Source organism: Ranitomeya variabilis, chromosome 5 (assembly GCF_051348905.1).
Source record: "Ranitomeya variabilis isolate aRanVar5 chromosome 5, aRanVar5.hap1, whole genome shotgun sequence".
NCBI classification, from domain to species: Eukaryota; Metazoa; Chordata; class Amphibia; order Anura; family Dendrobatidae; genus Ranitomeya; species Ranitomeya variabilis.
The window spans coordinates 118929365-118950435 of NC_135236.1; the positions used below are offsets into that span (position 1 = coordinate 118929365).

The 21071-nt window shown below is 44.5% G+C and overlaps 1 protein-coding gene across 3 annotated transcripts in view; it reads right to left on the reverse strand.

Annotated features, from left to right (window-relative positions):
• LOC143775248 (prolactin-releasing peptide receptor-like) overlaps positions 1 to 21071 on the reverse strand; it is a 292045-nt gene that overhangs the window by 148627 nt on the left and 122347 nt on the right. For all 3 annotated transcript variants that reach the window (XM_077263150.1, XM_077263148.1, XM_077263149.1), the window contains one exon: positions 17409 to 18280. In XM_077263150.1, the coding sequence (XP_077119265.1) occupies positions 17409 to 17836 (428 nt within the window). In that variant the 5' untranslated portion in view covers positions 17837 to 18280. The remainder of the gene's footprint in view (positions 1 to 17408; positions 18281 to 21071) is intronic.

Consider the following 21071-nt stretch of genomic DNA (forward strand, 5'->3'; position numbering starts at 1 on the left):
AAAAAAAGCAAAATTTTGTCAAAAATTAAAATACCGTCATATTTCAATGCTTTTGCATAATTAATGTCTTGGCTTGTAGGCTGGGTCCACGCGATCCCGAAGTTGCATCGCTTTGGACGCAGCGCATGTCTGCTGCGTTCAAAGCGCTGCAGTCTATTGAACGTAGAGGAATCCACATGTGTTCGCTGAACTGTTCGGCTTCACTGTGTCCAATACATTCTATTGGTGAAATAGACGTGCTGCGGTCTGGAGAGAGGCGCCGCATGTCCATCTCTGCGGGTGAGCTGCGGGCGTCTGTGGGCATGGAATTTCTTGAAACCCCATCCACTATGCTGCAACATATGGATCGTCCAACCTGCATCATGTACTAATTGTCTGCACATCTAATATATAATTGCCTAGAATACTACTTCCTGCAATTTGTGCCAACTTCCGTGGCTTTGTCCGGAGCTAATGTCCGGAGCTAATGTCCGGAGCTAATGTCCGGAGATAAGTGACGTCACCAGTGTCCTACACCCAGGCAGAGCACAGGGGCCCCAGGCAGCATATGGGGCCCCAGGCAGAGCACAGTGGCCCCAGGCAGAGCACAGGAGCCCCAGGCAGCATATGGGGCCCCAGGCAGAGCACAGTGGTCCCAGGCAGAGCACAGGGGCCCCAGGCAGCCTATGGGGCCCCAGGCAGAGCACAGTGGCCCCAGGCAGAGCACAGGGGCCCCAGGCAGCATATGGGGCCCCAGGCAGAGCACAGGGGCCCCAGGCAGCATATGGGGCCCCAGGCAGAGAACAGTGGCCCCAGGCAGAGCACAGTGGCCCCAGGCAGAGCACAGGGGCCCCAGGCAGCATATGGGGCCCCAGGCAGAGCACAGGGGCCCCAGGCAGCATATGGGGCCCCAGGCAGAGCACAGTGGCCCCAGGCAGAGCACAGGGGCCCCAGGCAGAGCACAGGGGCCCCAGGCAGAGCACAGGGGCCCCAGGCAGCATATGGGGCCCCAGGCAGAGCACAGGGGCCCCAGGCAGCATATGGGGCCCCAGGCAGAGCACAGGGGCCCCAGGCAGCATATGGGGCCCCAGGCAGAGCACAGTGGCCCCAGGCAGAGCACAGGGGCCCCAGGCAGCATATGGGGCCCCAGGCAGAGCACAGTGGTCCCAGGCAGAGCACAGTGGCCCCAAGCAGAACATGGGGCCCCAGGCAGAGCACAGTGGCCCCAGGCAGAGCACAGGGGCCCCAGGCAGAACATGGGGCCCCAGGCAGAGCACATGGGCCCCAGGCAGAGCACAGGGGCCCCAGGCAGCATATGGGGCCCCAGGCAGAGCACAGGGGCCCCAGGCAGCATATGGGGCCCCAGGCAGAGCACAGTGGCCCCAGGCAGAGCACACACCAAATCGGAGGCCGAGGGTCCCCGCCCACCAAATCAGAGGCCGAGGGTCCCCGCCCACCAAATCGGAGGCCGAGGGTCCCCGCCCACCAAATCGGAGGCCGAGGGTCCCCGCCCACCAAATCGGAGGCCGAGGGTCCCCGCCCACCAAATCGGAGGCCGAGGGTCCACACCAACCAAATCGGAGGCCGAGGGGCCCCGCCCACCAAATCGAAGGCCGAGGGGCCCCGCCCACCAAAGCGGAGGCAGAGGGTCCCCGCCCACCAAATTATTCTTACATTTGAATAAATAAAGTATATATGGATTCTAGACTCCCGATTCTTTAGAATCGGGCTGCCATCTAGTACCCATATAATCTTTTGGGTGGCTTCTAGCCATCCAAGACTACTGCATAAATACAGTGTTGCAAATTTTTCATTAACCAATATGCCAAAGACGAGTGTTCTTACTGGAAGCACCGCGCACAGACTGGTCCTAAAGTGAACGTTATTAGCAGAATCTGATGTAAACTGCTCAAATGAATCAAATATAAGATAATTGGCAGAGAAGCCAAGCTTTCAGCACATTACACAGAAGAGGAGATGTGGGACTGCTTAATACACTGGCTTCCTTTTATCTAATGGCCAATTACCTCTGAAAAAATAAATGTAGTTCATTTTTATATCAAGTGCTGTGGTCTATTAGTAAAGAGGCATCCAAATGGCTGTACAATGCCTACTAGGATAAAATAGACATACAATTTAAAACAAAAAGTGATGCAGAGATGGGTTGAATTGGGGTACTGTTAAACTATTAACCCCTTAACCCCCGGAGATGTTTTCGGTTTTGCTTTTTCGTTTTCCGCTCCCCTCCTTCCCAGAGCCATAACTTTTTTATTTTTCTGTCAATATGGTCATGTGAGGGCTTGTTTTTTGTGGGATGAGTTTTACTTTTGAACGACACCATTAGTTTTACCATGTCGTGTACTAGAAAACGGGAAAAAAATTCCAAGTGAGGTGAAATTTCAAAAAAAGTGCAATCCCACACTTGTTTTTTGTTTGCCATTTTTTACTAGGTTCACTAAATGCTAAAATTGACCTGCTATTATGATTCTCCAGGTAATTACGAATTTATAGACACCCAACATGTCTAGGTTCTTTTTTATCTAAGTGGCAAAAAAAATTCCAAACTTTGTTAAAAACAAATTGCGCCGTTTTCCGATACCCGTAGCATCTCCATTTTTGTGATCTCGAGTTGGGTGAGGGCTTATTTTTTTCTGTGCTGAGCTGACTTTTTTAATGATACAATTTTGGTGCAGATACGTTCTTTTGATCGCCCGTTATTGCATTTTAATGCAATGTAGCGGCAACCAAAAAAACGTAGTTCTGACGTTTTGACATTTTTCTCGCTACGCCATTTAGCAATCAGGTTAATCCTTGTTTTATTGATAGATGGGGCGATTCTGAACTCGACGATACCAAATATGTATATGTTTGATTTTATTTTTATTGTTTTATTTTTAATGAGGCGAAAGGGGGTTGATTTGAACTTTTATACTTTTTTATATATTTATATTCTTTTTACTTTTGGCATGCTTTAATAGTCTCCATAGGAGACTAGAAGCTGTCACATAACCCGATCGGCTCTGCTACATAGAGGCGATGATCAGATTGCCTCTATGTAGTAGAATTGCTAACTTGCTATGAGCGCCGACCACTGGGTGGCGCTCACAGCAAGCCAGTACTGACAAGCATAGAGGTCTCCAGGAGTCCTCTTGCTGCCATGCCAACACACCGGTGACCCACGTTCAAGTGACGGGGGTCACCAATGTGCGTATTTCTGGCTCAATGGCTGGAAGCGTGATTTAAATGCCGCTGTCAGATTTTGACAGCGGCATCTAACTGGTTCGTGGATTGTGATTCCACCCGCGGCTATTGCGGGCACATGTCAGCTGTTCAAAACAGCTGACGTGTCCGGGGGAAAGATGTGGGCTTACTGCCGGAGCCCACATCAAAGGGAGGGAGTCCGACATTGGCATACTATTACACCTGATAACGGTAAGGGTTTAATTATTTTCAATCAGTGTAATGTACTATTTGGGGTAAATATTGAGTGTGACTCATTAAAAGGATTGTCTACCATTTTAAGTTTTTAACCCCTTCACAACCTTGGACATATCCATACATACAGGTTGGTAGGTACTTACATACTTTAAACTTATGGATATGTCCAGGTAATTTTGTGTGCACAGGAGCTGTGACCGTGCGATCGCCATGGAGTATTCAGCTGACACCCAGCTTTTACTCTTAGCAGCGGTGTCCACACTGCTCATGGCAGTTTAACCCTCTAAATACTGCTATCGACATCGATCACAGCATTTAGAAGGCAGGCAGATTGAGGTGGCTCTCTGTGCCCTCGGATCGACGCCCCCACAATGTCATCACGAGGGGCCGATCCTTGACATGGTGTCATGACATCACCAGTGTTAGGAAGTTAGTTAGATCATGTGCAGTGTATGATCTAAATAACTTTTTTCATTGCAGCTCTGACATTGCGATGCTTTAGAACTGCAATGGGAGTACTGAAAATGAAAGCTCTATAGTGGGACTAAAGTAAAAAAAAATTTAAAAAATGTTTTCTAAAAATTCACACAATAGTGCATACATATTATATATATATATATATATATATATATATATATATATATATATATATATATATATATATATATATATATAGTAGCATAGCGCCTACTACGTGTCTTGGGGAACACTCGCTTTGCAGCAGAATCAAAGCACTCGGGCACGGTTTTCTATCAAAAACAGTCTTTTCGGTTTATTTCACATAATGTAAACCACATCCACAGGAACTTGGTAACAGTTTGAACACAGTCTGCATATATTCATCTTTACCACAGTTCGTCTCTGACCCCGGTCAGCATTATACACGGTTTTCAGACCGTTACCCGTTGGCAACCTTTACGGGTTCCTGGACTCCCCTTGGCCTCCGAGGTGCCCATACACAATGTCTCTCACTCTGACCCCGGTCAGTGTCACACGGTTCCTTCCCATTACCTGTTGGTGCCACACAGGTTTCCCAGATCCCTCTTCTCCACAGAGATATCAATCAGACGTTTCTCACTCACACTGACTTCAGGTCAGTCCCAGGTCCTCAACACAGACCTCCCAGGTCTACGGTCTCCAGGTGCTTCCAGAACGACTCCACTCACCGGAGCCTCCAACACCAACCGTCCGTGCTATGTCCAGCACGCAGGCTCTCCAGCCTGGAATGGTCACTGTGTGCTTCCAGGACATCTGTCCCCACCTGGGACCGTCCAGCACACAGGCCACTTTGCAGTGTCCTGCCAGGACACACAGAAGTGTGTCCACCCTGACGGACACTTACCCACTAACACTCACATTCCTCCATGTGCTCCACACACCCCCTTTACATAGGTGTAACCACACCCAGGTACCTGTCACATGGCTAGTCAGGTGAGCGTGACATCACCACAGGTCCTTGCACACCATATATATGCCTCAATGCATATCTCAAGGAGCACACACACAGCGCCCCCTAGCTGCCACAGGGGTCACTATACCACAATATATATATATATATATACACACACACACACACTAGATGGAGGCCCGATGCGATAGCATAATGCATAACACAGTGCGGGGCGGGGATTCAGTAACAGGGTGGCCGCACTGCCCGCACAGGCGCAGACCGGAACCCGGCATCAGAGCTAGGATGGCCAATGCTCTATGCGCCTGCTCCAGGCAGAAGAGCAGAGCGCAGGCGCCGGATTTCAGATGCAAACAGCGCTGAGGGGGCGGCGACAATCGCCCCAGAAGAAATGACTGACGGCAGTTGGGCGCTTCAAAGAGGAGGCTTCAGACCTGCCTCCAGGTACAAAGACAGGCATTTAGGGAAAATTATAAATACCTTTATTGTGGGAATATCAGCAACAAAAACTAAAAGAGTCACCTTGTTAGACTGCAGCATTACTGCTGCACAAGGTGGCTCTTTTAGTTTATAACGGCTGGAGGGGGTGACAGTGTCCCTTTAAGAGGAGCCATGTTGGCATTGATATTTGTTTTTTAAAGGGGTTTTCCCACGAACAAAACTTATTTTAAAAAATTGTCTGTGTCTAACCGTGTACAGAACATACCACAAGCTCCTGGGCAGGGGAGAAGCAAAAGACAATACTGACATTACAGCAGGAGATCACAGAGGATACATTTTGTGAGGTAAAATATTTTTTAAAAACAGTCAGTGAAATATTTTACCTCACAAAATGAGTCCACTGTGGTCCTCTGCTGTAATGTCAGTATTGTTTTTTGCTTCCTCCCCTGCCCAGGAGATGTGGTATGTTCTGTACATGGTCAGACACACTCACCCCTGTGTCTGACCATGAATAGAACATTGAAACAAATAACACGGCATTCAGGAATAATACTGCTGGTGGTGCTCAAGTCGAGTATCCAACCCATACAATTAGGCAAAAAAATTACTTGGCACTCAATATTTGAAAAAAATTGATTCCTTCTTTATTGTACATCCAGACCAAATAAATTATATTAAACATTTTTGGTCTGTCATAGGACCTTCATCAGAATTTCCTTATTTGAGAAAACTGGATGTCATATGAAATTATGGGAATAAAGGCGGCTGTATGTGGTCTGGTGATGGTAATGCCAACTGGACCTGGTGGGGCTATACACATAACAAGAGAGGAACAGCGCTACTTGAATATGCCAAGGACTTTTGACAGGAATGGCGCTGAGTGCCTTGGTAAGTCATATGTTAAGCCCACAGTAGGGGGAAAGCTAATGTGACCCTGCGGGGTTGTATCGTGGTAAGAGATGGAACAGTACTCAAGCGCTTGGCAGGAAACTTGCAAGGGGGATGATGCTTATTGCCCAGGTCCGTCATATGGCAATACCACCAGTGAGTGAGAGGGCTCTGGAAGACTGTGATCATCTACTGTAATGTCAGTATTATCTTTTGCTTCCTCCACTGCCCAGGAGATGTGGTATGCTCTGTACACGGTCAGACACAGCTTAGGTCACTGAGCCCTGAGCTAAGTGAGGAGTCACTGCCTCTAACTCTTCCATCTGGTGTCAACATCTGAATGGGAGTCACCACCACCCAATCGGTCATCCTGTAACCTGCAGTCGCCCCTCACACAGGTCACAATTTCTGTTATGGCTACCCCTGCCATCCTGACTTTACCTTGGGGAGCACTATCCTTCCCTTGTGTCAGTGCCTCCGTCCGCACAACCTCGTACTCAGCTCTAGTGGTTGCTACTGGTAATGACACGTCACAGTCACCCCCCCCGGAGTTTGTGTCATACCCCACAGTACGGTGAACCCTCAAGTTCCTTTCTAACAGGGTGTCAGCTTCACAGGTTCTATTTACCAGATCACTGTCAGTCATTTCGGTGTACACATTTGGTGACATCATGTCAGTAAGTTGGGCAGACGAACCCTTCACACTGGTCACCCCGATGTCTGACCCATCAAATTTGGGACCCATTACTGACTGAATGTATGCCCCTGCAACAGTAATGAGACTTCCATCCTCCAGCTGTAGAGGAACTCCCTCCTCCCACAAGTCTGAGGATAACTTACAGTCCGGCCTACTATCCAATGATGCATTCACCACCGCCTCTTTTTCTGCCATCCCTATTTGGGTTACCCCCCTTTTTGGGACTCCGCCCCCTTTAGGGTCACTACCCCCTTTTGGGACTCCACCCCCTTTTGGGCAACTACGCTCTTTGGGTTACCGCCCCCTTTTGGGACTCCACCCCTTTTTTGGAAACCACCATTTGTCAGAACTCCACCCCTTTTCTTGGAAACCACCATTTGGCGGAACTCCACCCCTTTTCTTGGAAACCACCATTTGGCGGAACTCCACCCCTTTTCTTGGAAACCACCATTTGGCGGAACTCCACCCCTTTTAGGGACACCACCCCTTCCCTCGGGTACACCCTGTGGACTTCCCACAGTACTCTCAGGCCCCAGTTCGCACAGCACACCAATGTGACTCTGGCCCTTTAAGAGTCTGCACGCTCTAAATCAGCAATGTCTTTTTTTTTTTTTCTCTTTGCTGCAACTGCAGCTAGAATTCACAAGGCTCTGCACCGCAAACTTCGTGGACCCGCCGATCCACAGCAAGCCGCTTGTCACCTTCGTGGACCCGCCGATCCACAGCAAGCCGCTTGTCACCTTCGTGACCCCACCGAGCCACAGCAAACTTCGTGATCTCACCGAGCCACAGCAAGCTGACTTTCAGGAAAAAAAAAACTCAGTCTCTCACTGACCCCGGTCAGAGCAACACAGATTTCAGTCTGTTACACACCCGGCTTTAATACAGCCCAAATATAGTTTCTTACTGATCCCGATCAGCATAATACACGGTTTTCAGACCGTCACCCGTTGGCAACTTCATGGGTTCCTGGACACCCCTCGGCCTCAGAGGTGCCCAGACACAACAGTTTTCTCACTGACCCCGGTCAGTATTTACTCACGGTTTTCAAGACCGTTACCTGTCATTACCACACAGGTTCCCGGATCCCTCTTCTCCTCAGAGGTATCCCATAAACAGCAGTTCCTCACTGACCCCGGTCAGTATTTACACACGGTTTTCAAGACCGTTGCCCGTCATTGCCGCACAGGTTCCTGGGACCCTCTTCTCCTCGAAGGTATCCCACCAATAACAATTCTCACTGACCCCGGTCAGTATTTACTCATGGTTTTCAAGACCGTCCACTCTTCTGGCTCAGACCAGCCAGCGCTGCAACATGTGCTCTTCGGATCTTTGCCCGCATCCGAAACACCAATTGTAGCGTTTCACCCGCTACGGGTCTTGGGGACACTCGCTTGGCAGCAGAATCATCATAGACAGGCACGGTTTCTCACACAAAACAGTCCATATGGTTTATTTTAACTCCACATAAACCAGATAGGGTACAGTCTGTTTCATTACAGCCATGAAACATTGGACAGTTCACGTAGCAGATAGGCTTCTCTGCTGTATATTATAATCCCGTTGTCCAGGGTTACCTCTCAGAAGTTCCACTCCTTACACTGACTTCAGGTCAGTCCCAGGTCTTCAACACAGACCGTTCAGGTCTACAGTCTCCAGGTGCTCCAGGACGACTCCACTCCCAGGAGTCTCCAACACCAACCATCCGTGCTATGTCCAGCATGCAGGATCTCCAGCCTGGAATGGTCTCTGTGTGCTTCTAGGACGTCCCCACTTGGAACCGTCCAACACACAGGCCATTCTGCAGTGTCCTGCCAGGACACACGGAAGTGTGTCCACCCCGACAGACACTCACACACTCACTCAATCTCTCCTACTATGTGCTACACACACCTTCTTTACATAGGTGTAGCCACACCCAGGTACCTGTCACATGGCTAGTCAGGTGAGCGTGACATCACCACAGGTCCTTACACACAAAACCATCTTACGTGTTCAGACACGCCTCTTTGGCTGGGTTTGTAGGTGACTGAACCCACCCATCTCTCCAATCACCTGGAAGCCTTTCCAATGTAAACAAACCCCTCAGCAGTAGATCTGCTTGAGCAAAACATACCCAGGCTTCCATCACAGGGCCACCCACCTCTGCTATACATACCATTCATCATTCACATGACCAGTCGCTATGCTGCAATATATATATATATATATATATAGTACCCATAAATATTTTTATGAAAAAAAGTGCACATATTTGATATAGCAGCATCTGTAACAACACGACCTATAAAACTGTTCTACTAGTTAATCCATTCAGTGAACACGGTAAAAAAGACAAATAAAGAAATAAGCAATAAACTATGCTTTTTCATGATACTTCAGAACAAAAAGTGGAATAAAACGTGATCAAAAAGACGAATGTAAATATAAATGGTATAGCTGAAAATCTCATCTTGTCACACGAAAACAAGCCATCAGCGGAAAAGTAAAAAAGTTATAGCTCTCAGAATAAAGCGATGCAAAAACAATTATTTTTCCTATTAAATAGTTTTTATTGTGTAAAAGCTCCAAAACATAAAAAGTACACTGCTCAAAAAAATAAAGGGAACACTAAAATCCCACATCCTAGATATCACTGAATGAAATATTCCGGTTGCAAATCTTTATTCATTACATAGTGGAATGCGTTGAGAGCAATAAAACCTAAAAATGATGAATGTAAATCACAACTAATATCCCACGGAGGTCTGGAGATGGAATGATGCTGAAAATCAAAGTGGAAAATCAAATTGCAGGCTGATCCAAGTTCAGTGGAAATGCCTCAAGACAAGGAAATGATGCTCAGTAGTGTCTGTGGCCTTCACGTGCCTGTATGATCTCCCTACAATGCCTGGGCATTGCCCTGATGAGGCGTTGGAAGGTCTCCTGAGGGATCTCCTTCGAGACCTGGACTAAAGCAATTGGCGGGCCAGTGTTATGATCCGGTGGTAGGATCACCAAACAGACCTGATAGGTAAACCTGAATAGTAGGACAAGCTCCGGGGATGTGGGAACTATACCGACCGCAATCCTGATCCTATCCACACACACTAAAGGCAGCCGTGGAGCGTTACCTAAAAACCTAGACGCCTCTTCACAGCCTGAGAAACTGGCTACCCCTAGAGAGAAAGCAAAGCCTCACTTGCCTCAGAGAAATAACCCCAAAGTTTAGACAGCCCCCCACAAATAATAACGGTGAGTTAAGGGGAAAATACAAACATAGGAATGAAAAACAGGTTTAAGCAAATGAGGCCCGCTAACACTAAATAGACAGAAGAGAGCAAGGGATCTGTGCGGTCGGTAAAAAAACTATCAAAAACTATCCACGCAGAAATTTTAAGAACCCCCACACCGACTCACGATGTGAGGGGCGCACTCTGCCCCCCAGAGCTACCAGCAAGCGAAAAATCACATATAAGCAAGCTGGACTGAACACATCATATACTGAGAAACATTTTCAAGGAAACAATGAGCAAAAAGAACTAGCAAAACTTAGCTTCTCAGAAAGAAACAGGTCACCAGGGAAATCCAGGAGAGGTCAGAACCAGTACTGAATACAACGACAGCAGGCAATAAGTAAAGGTCCAGGTGGAGTTAAATAGGAACCAGCACAGCAGGAAACGAGGCAGCTGAGCCCAGCCCCAGACCCGCAGTATCGCTAAAGGCCACCAGAGGGAGCCCAGACGGAATCCACAACAGGCCAGTCCATAGCTTCAATGCCTTCATCTTGCAGTAACTGCTGACACACTCCAGCCACATGAGGTTTGGCTCCAGCATATGGTCTCAGTCAGGGTACCTCTGGCTAGCACATGGAGGGCTGTGCGGCCCTCCAAAGAAATGACACCCCACACAATTACTGACCCACTGCCAAACCGGTCATGCTGAAGGATGTTGCAGGCAGCAGATCACTCTCCACAGCGTCTCCAGACTCTGTCACGTCTGTCACATGTGCTCAGTGTGAAACTGCTGTCATCTGTAAAGAGCACAGGGCACCAGTGGCGAATTTGCCAATCCTGGTGTTCTGTGGAAAATGCCAATCCTCCTGCACGGTGTTGGGCTGTGAGCACAACCCCCATCTGTGTATGTCGGGTACTCAGACTATCCTCATGGAATTGGTTTCTAACCATTTGTGCAGACACATGCACATTTGTGGCCTGCTGGAGGTCATTTTGCAGGGCTCTGGCAGTGCTCCATCTGTTCCTTCTTGCACAAAGGCTGAGGTAGCAGTCCTGCTGCTGGGTTGTTGCCCTCCTACGGCCCCCTCCACTTCTCCAGGTGTACTAGTCTGTCTCCTGGTAGCGCCTCCAGCCCCTCGACACTACGCTGACAGACCCAGCAAACCTTTTTGCCACAGCTCGCATTCATGTGCCATCCTGGATGAGCTGCACTACCTAAGCCACTTGTAAGGGTTGTAGAGTCCGTCTCATGTTACCACAATCAACATTTAAAAGTGACCAAAACATCAGCCAGAAAGCATTGGTACTGAGATATGGTCTGTGATCCCCACCTGCAGAACCACTCCTTTATTGAGTGTGTTTTGATAATTGCCAATAATTTCCATCTGTTGTCTATTTCATTTGCACAACAGCATGTGAATCTGATTGTCAAACAGTGTTGCTTCCTAAGTGGACAGTTTGATTTCACAGAAGTTCGATTTACTTAGAGTTATATTCTGTTGTTTAAGTGTTCCCTTTATTTTTTGAACAGTGTATATAAGTGAGGTATGGCTGTAATCGTACTGACCTGAAGAATAAAGCTGCCTTATCAATTTTACCACACACGGAACGCCATAAAAATTCCCCAAAATCACAATTCCTGAATTACTGGTTTTTGTTCATCTTGCTTACCAAAAATCAGAATAGAAAGTGATCAAAAAACATTATGTGCCCAAAAATAGTGCCAATAAAAATTTGAACTCGTCCAACAAAAATCAAGCTCTCACATGACTCTGTTGGCAAAAATATGGAAAAATTATAGCTCTCAAAATATGGTAATGCAAACAAATGCATCTTTTAGTGTGTGACATCAGTCAAACATAAAATAAAACTATATAAATCTGGTATTGCTGTAATTGCACCAACCCAAAGAACAAAGTTGCCTAATCACTTATACCACATGAGGAATGGCATAAAAAGTAAATAAAACAAATTCTTCACCTGCTGTTGATTTGTTCATTTTGCCTCGCAAAAAACGCAGTAATGCTCAGCACACATTTATCCTGCGCTCTTCACTGAGTGCTTACACCGAAGTTTCCGTGTAAATCTCTGAAATACTTGATTCACATGGAACCTCTGGCTGAAGATTCCCTATAACATGGCAGATGGAGGCACTATGGATGCTGTCTGACCTGTGATCCGGAGATGTCCGTCTTTTTAGGTGTGCACAAAAGTGCCATTGGCCACAGTTTTGTGCACCACTGACAAGAAGGAAACTGCTGAACAGAGGCCAGACAGAGTTCAGAGTTAAGCCCCCGTCTCACTAAGCGAGATCGCTAGCGAGATCGCTGCTGAGTCACACGTTTTGTGACGCAACAGCGACCTCAGTAGCGATCTCGCTATGTGTGACACGTAGCAGTGACCAGGCCCCTGCTGTGAGATCACTGGTCGTGTCGGAATGGCCTGGACCTTTTTTTGATCGTTGAGGTCCCACTGGGTAGCACACATCGCTGTGTTTGACACCCTACCAACGACCTCGTTGACGACTCAGACACTGAATCGTCATAATAGCTCCCATGTGACATCGTTGTACAGGTCGCTACAGGTCGCTGGTGAGATGTCAAACAGTAAGATCGCAGCAGCGATCGTTGGGAAGATCTCACTGTTTGACATCTCACCAGCGACCACATAGCGACGCAGCAACGATCCCTGACAGGTCGTATCGTGGTCGGGATCGCTTTAGCGTCGCTAAGTGAGACGGGGCCTTAACTCATCTGCCTCTTTCTAGTGCATGGATCCCTCAGGATTTCATGTGAATCATGTCAATTGTAAATTTATATGGTAACCTCAATATACAGTAAGTGCTCAGCATAGAGTGCCGGATAAATGTGATCCCAAATATTACTTAAAATGTTCCCAATTAAATCTTCAACTCAATCCACAAAAAAGCAAATCCTCGCTCAGGTCCGTCATCTGTTAACGGAAATATAGTGGGCTCCTACTTTACCAGGAGTACAAAAGCACTGGAAAAGCACTATGGCTCCAAAGGAAAACCAGCGAATTCTGTACTCCCAAATCTAAATGCCCCCCTCCATTCTGAGCCCCACAGTGCATCTAAACCACATTTAGCATTCACATGTTTGGCGATAAGAGTGAGCTATTTTGCTCTTCTATCACTTAGGGGCTCTGTATATGGAGTCTGCAAACTATTCTAGGAAAATCAGCGCACCAGAAGGCAAATAGTGCTCCGTCCATCCTGAGTCTCGACGCGTTGCTAAGCAGTATTGTACAGCAACATAAGGGGTATTTTCACGTTCAGCAGAAATTGTGTGACAAATTTGGGTGCCATTTTTACCCATTTCCCATTGTGAAAATTTAAAATCTAGGGTTAAAACAACATTTTTGTGGTAAAAATTAAAGTATTTTTTCTTCACTGCCCAATGGTATAAAACTCTGTGATACACCTGTGGTGTCAATATGATAACTGCGCCCTTAGATGAATTAATTGAGAAGTTTAGTTTGTAAAATGGCCCAGTGGCTCATAGCACCTGCAAATCATATCAGTAAAATCGGCACTATAACATGGCACTCCTTCCCTTCTGAGTTTTGTACTGTGCCTGAAAAGTAATTCCCTATTATATGTAGGCTATTGGCACAATCAGGATAAATTGCACAACAAACCGAGTAGTCAATTTTTTCCTATCAGCCCTTATAAATAAATAAGGGCTGATAAATATTCTGACTAAAACAACATTTTAAAAATGTAATTATTCTTCCTTCAACAGTAATGGTATAAATGGTATAAATTTCTGTGAGGCACATGTGTTGTCAACATGCTCACTGCACCCCTAGATGAATCCATTGAGAGGTGTAGTTTGTATGTCGCTTATGGGGGGTTTTGGCTGTTCTGGCACCTCAGGGGCTCTGCCAATATGACATGGCATCCTCAAACCATTCCAGCAAAATCTGAACTCCAATATGGCGCTTCTTCCCTTCTGAACTTTGCACTGTGCCTCAAAAGTAGATTTTGACCATATATGAGGGTATTGATGTACTCAGGAGAAATTGCATAACAAATTTATGGTGCATTTTCTCCTGTAACCCTTGTGAAAATAATAAAATTTGGGCTAAAAAACTTCTTGTGGCAAAAATTTGATATTTTTTATTTTCACTGCTCAACATAATAACTTTCTGTGAAGCACCTGCGGGTTCAACGTGCTCACCACACATCTAGATACATTCCTTGAGGTGTCTAGTTTCCAAAATGTGGTCACTGGTGAGGTGTTTCTACTGTAGGGACTCTCCAAACGCGACATGGCATCCGCTAAGGATTCCAGCTTATTCAGTTCAATTCAAATAGTCAAATGGATCTCCTTCCCTTTTGAGCCCCGCTGTATGCCCAAACAGTAGTTTTCCCCCAAATATTAGATATCGGCGTACTTAGGAGAACTTGCACAACAAATTTTATGGTGCAATGTCTTCTGTTAGCCTTGTGAAAATAAAAAATGGAGGCTAAAAACATTTTTGTAAGAAAAATTTGATTCTTATATTTTCACAGCTCAACGTTATCAATTTCTGTGAAGCACATTGGGGTTCAAGATGCTCACCACACATCTAAATACATTCCTTGAGGGGTCTAGTTTCCAAAATGGCATAACTCGTGGGGGGTTTCCACTGCTTAGGCACATCAGGGGCTCTCCAAACATGTCTTTGCGTCCGCTCTCGATTCCAACCAATTTTGTGTTCAAAAAGCCAAGCCGTGCTTCTTCTCTTCCGAACCCTGCCATGCGCCCAAACACTAGCTTTCCAACACATGTGGAGTATTGGCTTGCTCAGGAGAAATTGGACAACAAAGTATATGGTGCATTTTCTCCTGCAACCCTTGTAAAAATAAAAATAATGTGGGTTTTTTGTAAAAATAAAATGTTCATTTTTTCCTTCTGTATTGTGTCAGTTTCTGTGATGTACATGAAGGATTAATACACTTTTTGAATGTGGTGTTGAGCACCTTGAGGGGTGAAGTTTTTAAAATGACGTTACTTTTGGGTATTTCCTGTCATGTAGACCCCTCAAAGTCACTTCAAATGTGATGTGGTCCCTAAAAAAAATGGTTTTATAAATTTTGTTGGAAAAATGAGAAATCGCTGGTCAACTTTTTTCCCTTCTAACGTCCTAACAAAGAAAAATTATGTTTCAAAAATTGTTCTCATGTAAAGTAGACATGTGGGAAATGTTATTCATAAACTATTTTGTGTGATATAACTCTGGTTTAAGAGCATAAAAATGAACATTTTGAAAATTGCAAAACATAAATTGCCATTTTGTAATGTATACTACAGTTTGATCACATTTTATTACACTTTTTGTTAGGTAGAATGTGCAAAAGAAATAGTAATTCTAGCTTTTTTCTTTTTTAACACTATGAAGCAAATAATCAAAATGTTGCCTTTTCCAGTTAATAGGTCACTACCAGCTCAGCATTAAGTGAAAACTTCAAAAAGCCAAGTTGCTCATTATGTAAAGTTGGTCTGTGGTTGAAGTCATCAAGATGATTGTCAATCATAAATTGAGCTAAATATTTCCATGACTTCAACTTGTGTGCTTGATGGTTCTTTACCCGAAGGCTGACAACAGGTTATGGACAATAGTGAGACTGAATACAAATGGTGTGACTTGACATCTACATGACAAAAGTAATTAATTGCTTTTATGCTTAATTATATGCAGTAACTGTTCAATCAGCCATATTAATCAAGTAGGGACTATATTTTAAGCCAAAACATTGCATAGAAAGTCACTTAAGATCATTCTACACAATTGAATTTCTAAATATTTTCCATTTAGTTCGCATGACCATTGATTTGCCATAAAAGTCAGTATAAATCTCAGGTGACTCCAGAGGTTACGTAAGATTGAATTTGTACTCAATATAAATATGAATGAGAAAATAAGGCACCAGGTAAAAAACAAGAGCAGATTATAAAAAGATAAATTGCTTATGGACCTGTCACCACTTATGGGTTTTCACTTTCCTGTTTCCTCAAGCAGTCCCCAGACAAGGCATCATGGTTTGAAAAGTGGTCGAGTCACCCAACAATTTTAAAGATTTCATATGTGCCGGACCTGCACCTTTTACTAATGTGGTCATACTCCACGTACTGTCACCCTGGAGCTCTGATGCCCCATTTGCCTGTACTGCTAAATGGAAATCTGGTGGTGAGCATTCCATGCATTGTTCTAACTAAGGACCCTTTCACATTCTGTTCCTGCCCCCGTTCAGTGGTCCTGTCGAAGCTTGCATCCGAAGTCCCAGCAAAATGGGATTCGGGGTGTATGAGCCAATGAGTCTATAATAGTGCCATCAGAGTCAGCATGTGCTCTGCTGTGTACTATTTTGGTGCATATATGCCTACTGGAGGTGGAAACTCAGACATGGTAGACTGTCAGCCTTCAGTAGGCATATATGCCTGAAAATGGTGCACAACAGAGCACATGTTGATTCTGCCAGCAGAATTATAGTTTTTGGCCCCATTGGCAAAAGCGCACAAAGTACAATTTTTCTGGGGGTGGGTGGTGGGGCGTCTGGATGCAAGCCCCAACGGGACCACTTTACGTGGACAAAAACGCAATGTGAAAGCACCCTTAGGATAAGTGGTTGGCAGAAGATTTTATGCACATTTTATGCATGCAGGATCCACAGCACATTACAATACCAGCAAAAGTGGATGATGTTTAACTAAATCTCACACCATGTTGAATATTTTACTGTGCAGAATCCATGTGAAAATTGGTATTGTTTTTTAAATCCACCCGCCTCTGGTCAGAGTGCTGAGAATTAAAACAGAGGAGGCAGGTCATTCAGAGACTGGAGGCTGGCAGAGGGGCTGAGCGATCACAGACAGGAAGGAGAAGACCTGGTGCACAGTCCGGCCCCTGTGCACCGAAACTTAATCATCAGAAAACGTCAAATAAGGATTAAAGAACAACAAAGCGGATTTCTTTCCCATGTAATCAGTATTACAGTGCCATTACAGCCATGTCTTTATATTACATTACAAAATCGTGCTGACAGGTTCTCTTTAAGTTCTGCAAAATATTTGAAAATTTTGAAAAATGTCTTGCGAAATTATCTCGCAATGCAGATTTCTATTATCCTTTTACTTTCTTAAGAAAATATATTTGAACTAGGGAGTCAAGAAAATATAAGAACCAGATACAATTTAGAGCACATAGGTCATTTATGTTGCTGAAGAAAACATCATTGTAAAACCATCTGAGGTGGTAATTGCATGACATTAAAATTATCTGACATTGCAAAATTAATGCTTAAAACAGATTAGGAAGAGACGTGAGGGTTTGTTACCTGTCCACAGCAATGGCTGTCAAGGTGAAGACGGAGACGTACACTGTTACTGGCTGTATCAGGAACACAAAGTAACACATAAACTTGCCAAAAACCCAGCCTTGGGAGTTGAAGGCATAAGCAAGAGTAAAGGGCACACATGTGGCACACATAAGCATGTCTGAAAAAGCAAGATTTCCAATAAAGAAATTGGTGACATTGTGCATCTTCTTGGTTCTCCAGATAACATACAAAAGCAGGTAGTTCCCAAATATTCCAATCAGTACTACTAAAGTGTAGCATGGTATGATGAGTGGCTTGTAGGACTGTATGAGTTGGACACCAGTGAACTCTGAGCTGGAGTTGGAGCTGTTGAGTTTGCCCCAATAAATTGTAAGATTGGCAGGTCCATAGCTCCTGCTACTGGTGCTTTCCATATTTGCAGACATTTTCTATAGTAAATCCATATCACCGTCACACAGCATATTTAGATAGATCAATTATTGAGAGTAATTCCACATTTGATGAATGTCTTTAGCATTGACTCTACTGGTCTCAGTCACTGTATTCTTCAGATTCCACAAATACCTTTATAAGTCAGACAAGTCACATCTAAATATGTGCTAAATCCTTGGCACTTGCATGGAAAGACACCACTATTATATCACTTAAAATTAGTACCAAGGGTTTCTTCCAAACATTATAAATTTAAAAAAGGAAGTTTCCAGAATACGTTTTTAGAATACGGAAAGATTTGTGAAAAATGTTAGCCCTACGAGAGAGTAAAAGACCACTTCAGTTGCTCCTTGATAGGTCTTCTTGACAGAATATTCATTGTATTCCTCCAAAAAATAGAATTCAATCCTTGTATTTTCTTGACAAAATTTCCAAAGCTAGAAAGGGCATAAACAAAATATAATATTTTAGGAATTAGCAAAAGTAAGAAGATTTGCATTTAAACATCATCCAAAAGTACTTTCAAGACAAAAGATCTACTGAGATAGTGTGCAAAAAAACTAACATTTTCTTATAAGATGAAAGCTGTTTATCTCTTGAAAGAGAACAATGGCTCCTTCAATCTTAGATCTACCTTTACCAATACTAAAGGATTCTCTAATTGGGTTCCTACCACTAAAGTAACAATAAATCATATTTGGTACAAAATATTATTGTTCCAAAAAGGAAATAAATAACAATCTTGCAACAATTCATTTTTTTTTAGGTTTTACATAGTAAATATATGAATATTGAATTTGTAGTAGAAGGCTTATAAAAGTTGACCATTTATGAAAGTAGTGACCATTGGAGGCAGACTTTTTTTTGTCAGTAATCACATTGCCATACACTACTGTCCATCTATAACCTGCCTGGATTACCTGCTTGTGGGACCCAATCCACAGTACTTGCAGAGAAAAAAAAGAGTTTAGAGATATTTTAAATGTTCTTCCATCTGAAAAATGAAAGGTTGACAGTGCCCTTTAATAATTGTGATCAGTCCTGGGTTGCCAACCATCCAGATATTCCTGAACAGTCCTTAAAAAAAATTAGATGCATTTGTGAGATTTTTTACAGCTGGAGAAAATTGTTCAAATTATTATGATTATAATTATCATTTTACAGTGATCGCAGCTAATGTCTTCATAACAAAATTACGGGATGTAGACACATATCACTCAGAATCTTACAGTCACCGCTCACAGCACTGAGAGAGGCGGCTATAGGCACGCTCTAGGACTGATTGACAGCTGGCTATGTACTGATGCGCTGCAGAGCTGGCTGTCAGTCAGTGTGGGGGAATACTTACAGCTGCTACTCTTGGTTCTCTGAGCAGAGACCGTAGGCGTGCCAGCATGACCAAAAACCGGCGGTTCCTGGGAGAAATAAAGTCAATTTTCTCCTTAGTGGTGTACCTTCAGTACTGCGCCACGAACCTTCATAATTCTATTAAACTGCAGATTGTAACCTATTAACCTCAACAATTGTAGAGGTGTAATTTGGCTGTAATAAAAAGTCAAATCATAGACAGCCCCGGGAACGCGAGTGCCGACACCACTGAAATGGTGCTGGCACCAGAGGTAACTATACTGTAGGTGTTTTTAGCCAAATAAGCAAACATTCAGATCAAAAAGGGGTGGTCCTAGTACATGCAGCTTGCAAAATAAAAAAATTGGCTGGACAGACATCTGTCTGATATGGTTTACTGAATCCTGCATTGAGCAGGGGGTTAGACCAGATAACTCAGCAACTCTAACATTCTATGATTCTGCGAAACATATTGCTGTGTGACTGTATCCTAAAAGGAATTTACATTTTTTTTCTGTTTTCAAATTAGTTTTATTGAAAACATATAACAAACATTACACTGACAAGCAAACAATTTTACAGCAATGCACAGTTCAGTAGGTATCAGCAACAAAGTGATCATGATGACAGTTATCTATCATGGCAAGCTTCAAAGAAAAGAATCAGTACAATTCAGTAACATAGTTACCCTTAATAAGATGTAGTATTTAAGTGTCAATGTAAACCAATTCTGTCCATAAATAAATTATCATGTCGGAGTGCAATGATGGCACAGCGCTAATGCAAGGAGTTAAGAGTAACAATAACAAAAGCGGAAAGCAGCATCTGAGAATCGAATTACTATTCATTCAACATCTTGTAGGACATTCGCTGATACTTATGTTTTTCATATACTATATTCTCATATATGAGATTTTTAGATTACCCATCTGATTGGACATATGAAGGTTTGGAGGACTTGTGTAATGTACAGAACTGCCTGATGGCAGACCAGCAGTACAGACAGGTAAGGCAAGGTCAGGAAAGCCACACCAGAAAAACAGGAAATCAAGGAACAAGAGCAGAATCGTCAGAGAACATGTCGGGGGCAAGAAGGTACTCAAAAACAGCAGAACAACACAACCCAAATGATGGTACAGCCACGAGACTTGGGCAAACCCACTACAAAGTCCATCCCGACCATCTCCCAGGGCCTGTCTGCAACCGGCAAGGGATAGAGTAACCCAGCTGGCCGTTGTCGAGGAGACTTATTTTTGGCACAGGAGACACACGCCTGAATATACTCTCTGACATCTTAGACCATATGTGGCCACCAGTACATCCTCGCCAGCAGCTCAGATGTCCTCTTTGTCCCAAAGTGTCCACCCACCCTGGACGAATGAGCCCAAGAGAGAACCTCCGGTCGCAAATTAATGGGCACAAAAGTCTTGCCCGGAGGCACAGACTCTAGCGAAACCGGAGCTACGGTTCTCAGGCTCTCCGAAAGGACAATAAGCCGAGGCTCTCCTTCCTCCTCCTCAGATGACACAACAGAGCGAGAGAGGGCGTCAGCACGAATGTTCCTCTCCCCAGCGAGATAATGGAGGTTAAAGTGGAACCGGGAGAAGAACAAGGACCATCTGGCCTGGCGAGAATTTAGCCGCTGGGCTGTTTGCAAATATAACAAGTTTTTGTGGTCCGTGAAGACTTGAAAGGGAAAACGAGCCTCCTCCAAGAGATGTCTCCACTCCGAGAAAGCCAACTTCATCGCCAGCAACTCCCTGTCCCCGATGGAATAATTCCTCTCCGCTGGTGTGAAGGTCTTGGAGAAGAAGAAGCACGGATGCTTCCGACCTTGAGCATCCTTTTGGAAGAGGACTGCTCCTGCACCAACGGAAGAGG